The 3,142-nt window shown below is 54.7% G+C and overlaps 1 protein-coding gene across 2 annotated transcripts in view; it reads right to left on the bottom strand.

The window, feature by feature from the left end:
- Positions 1–766: 766 nt before the first annotated feature.
- RPTOR (regulatory associated protein of MTOR complex 1) overlaps positions 767–3,142 on the bottom strand; it is a 105,682-nt gene continuing 103,306 nt past the window's right edge. The window contains exon 35 of one of the 2 annotated variants that reach the window (XM_031064651.1): positions 767–2,721. In XM_031064651.1, the coding sequence (XP_030920511.1) occupies positions 2,605–2,721 (117 nt within the window). In that variant the 3' untranslated portion in view covers positions 767–2,604. Of the gene's footprint in view, positions 2,958–3,142 lie in introns of both variants that reach the window. The other variant, XM_031064652.1, reaches the window with a different exon arrangement.

Raw genomic sequence — 3,142 nt, 5'->3', positions numbered from 1 at the left:
ATATAGGGAATGGGGATAATGATATCGGGAATGGGAATTAATTAAAATAACATCGGGAATGGGGGTAAAGATATCGGGAATGGGGATAATGATATTGGGAAAGGGAATTAAAATATCGGGAATGGGGATAATAGTATTGGGAATGCGGGTAACGATATAGGGAATGGGGATAATGATATCGGGAATGGGGATAAAAGTATCGGGAATGAGTATAATAATATCGGGAATAATAATAATAATATCGGGAATTAGGATAATAATATTGGGAATGGGGATAATAATATTGAGAATATTGACAATAATAATAATAATAATGGGAATGAGGATAATAATATTGAGAATGAGGATAATAGTATCAAGAATGGGGATAATAATATAGGGAATGGGGGTAATATAGGGAGTGGGATGTCGGGAATAGGATCTAGAGAATGGGAGGTCTGGAGGGAGGCTGCAGGGGTTGGGGTTACAGGGATAACACCGATTCATTCCCAGAGTGATGGAATTGTTTGGGGTGGAAGAGCCCCCGAGCCCATTGAGCCCATGGTGTCCCTGGCACTGCAGGGACCCACGGATCCCTCGGGCTGCAGCCAGTGCCCAGAGCTGCATTTGCAGCCTGCATTGGCATCCCTGCTGCTGCACCAGGCTGGCACACACATCTGTCACCAACACCCCCCCACCAGCCAGACCCCGAGCCCTGCACCCCAAACCCCCCCTGGCTCCTCCTGGGCCTCCTCCAGCCCCACAGAAGGATCCTCACACCAGGAAGTGTTTCTGCATTTATTTTTTATTAACCATTTATTTGTCTGTAATCGTTTTTACTCTCACATTACAATCGTGTGGGGGGTTTTATATATTTTTTCTTAAACTTTATTTTTGTAAAATAAATAGAGATAAGTGAACTTTTAAGGTAGGACGCTCTCCAGACCCTTGGTTAAACTCTGTGATCCCATGATTGAATCTCTGCATCAGACCTGTGGAAGCACAGCCCACACACGCTCAGGTAAAAGCCCAAAAATTCCTTAAAATTCCCCATCCTGGGTGTGGGGCTGCACCAGAGCCAGGCAGGAGCAGCAGCTCCCACATGCCAGGAATGTCCTGTTCCTTTCACAAACACACTGATACGAGTTAAAAATCCATTTTTTTTTTGAAGCTGTGAATGTTAAGGGTTACGTGAGATCCCAAACTCTGCTCCCACCCCCGCGGGCAGCCCGAGACGAGGCACAGCTCTGTTAGACCATAATTAACTCTGGGTAACTTACACGTGGGGTTTTAGGTAGTTTTGGAGTTTAAAGCCTTTGATTGGTTATCCTGGGATGGGACCCCTGGCGGGGATGGTGCTCGGGGCACCCAAAGTGGCTCCAGGCCGTGCCTGGGACCTCTCCAGGCAGGGCTGGGGGGCACGCAGGGACACGGTGCCAGGGCCAGCAGCAGCACGGGGGGCACGGGGCAGCCACGGCCAGCACAGGGACAGAGGGCTCTGAGCCTTCCCTCAATACACGATCCCCTCTGCACAGCTGGCACAAAGTTCTGAGCCTTCTCTCACTGCATCCCCTCTGCACAGGGACAGAAGGGATCTGAGTCCTTCCCTCACTGCGTTCCCCCTGCACAGCTGGCAGTTCACAGGGGATCTGAGCCCTTCCCTGTGTTCCCCTCAGCTCACTCACAGAGGGTTCTGAGCCCTCCCTGACTCTGCTGGAGCTGCAGATCAGTTCCCCCAGTCCCGTGGCACTGCTGGGGGAACACTGGCAATTCCTGCAGTGAGTGAGTTCTGCCCCTCTGGAAGGAAACCTGTCCCCTGGCTGTGCTCTGCCTTCCCACACCCAGCCCCAGAACAGATCCCAGGGGACAAAACATTCATTGTTCACACATGGAAGGTGCAGAGATGGAGCAGGCCTTGCCTGGACAGCTGGGACGAGGGAGCTCAGAGCTGCCTTCCTCCTCCTCCTCCTCATTCTCCATGCCCAGGTGCTCCCATGCCTGCTCCCAGAGGGGCAGGTGAGCCCCAGCCGTGGTGTGCAGCTCCTGGTGTGCAGCTCCTGGTGCCCAGGCCTGGCCTCTCCTGGTGCCCAGCAGCCGTGGGGAGCACAGGGAGCAGGAGGGGCACGGTGGCCGTGCAGGTGGCACAGGGACAGTGGCAGCAGTGCCCGAGGTGCCCCCAGCTCCCCACGGGCACCCTGGGCCTGGCTGGAAGCTGGTGACACCAGTGATGTGCTCCAGGCTCGTTGGGACGTTGGAGATCTTCGCTCCCTTTCTGCCCTCCTCTTCCTCACACGCAGCTTTAGGGCGTGGGACATCCTGCCCTGCTCCTGCCATCCCCTGAGCCCCTTCCTGCAGGACCCCTGCCTGCCCAGGCCGCCAGGTCCCCTCTGTCCTCGCTTCCAGGGAGAGCAGGTGCAGGCAGGGAGGAGGAGGAGGAGGCTCACGCTGCCCTGCCTCCCTGGCAGCTGCATCCCACGCTGGGGTGGTGCCCTGGCCCAGCAGTTGGGTTTGGCACAGGGCTGGCAGCAGCTGGAGGGTCCTGTGGAGCTGGAGGTGAGTCCTGACAGTCCTTGAAGAACCCACAGTGCAGCACAACAAGGAACAAAGACTAAAATGAGACCCTTCTCAAGGGCGTTGCCTCATCCAAGTCCTTGGGAGCTCAGGAGCCGTGTTTCTGACAGAGAAGCCAACCACTGGAAACAAAAATAAATGTTCCTTTTCTGTAGCTTTGAGAGGATATAGCTGGAAAACAAAACAAAACAAAACCAGGAGATTGTCTCTTCCCCTTGTCAAACCCATCAGTAGCTAAGTCAGAAGAACAAATGTTCAAGTTATGGGGTGCAGCAGCAGCCAACACGAAACATTCAAGTCGATGATTTCTCTATGTACAGGAGCCCCCCCTGGGGCCGTCATCTGATCCTCTTCTCCACCGAGTACACCGAGATGTAGAAGTCATTGCTGCCGACGGCCAGGTGGGGCTGCGGGAGAGCAGAGGGACAAACGGACACGGTCACACCTCCCCAGGCTGGGAGAGCCCGCTGGGATCACCCACAACGACCTGCCACCCACCCTGTCCTAGGGGGACACATCCCCACCCTGTGTGTCCCGGGGCACCTCCAGGGATGGGCAGGGACAACCCCTGACCCCCTTTCCATGGGGAAAT

Source organism: Geospiza fortis, unplaced genomic scaffold (genome assembly GCF_000277835.1).
Source record: "Geospiza fortis unplaced genomic scaffold, GeoFor_1.0 scaffold546, whole genome shotgun sequence".
Lineage (NCBI taxonomy): Eukaryota > Metazoa > Chordata > Aves > Passeriformes > Thraupidae > Geospiza > Geospiza fortis.
This window is presented reverse-complemented; position numbering and strand designations above follow the sequence as displayed.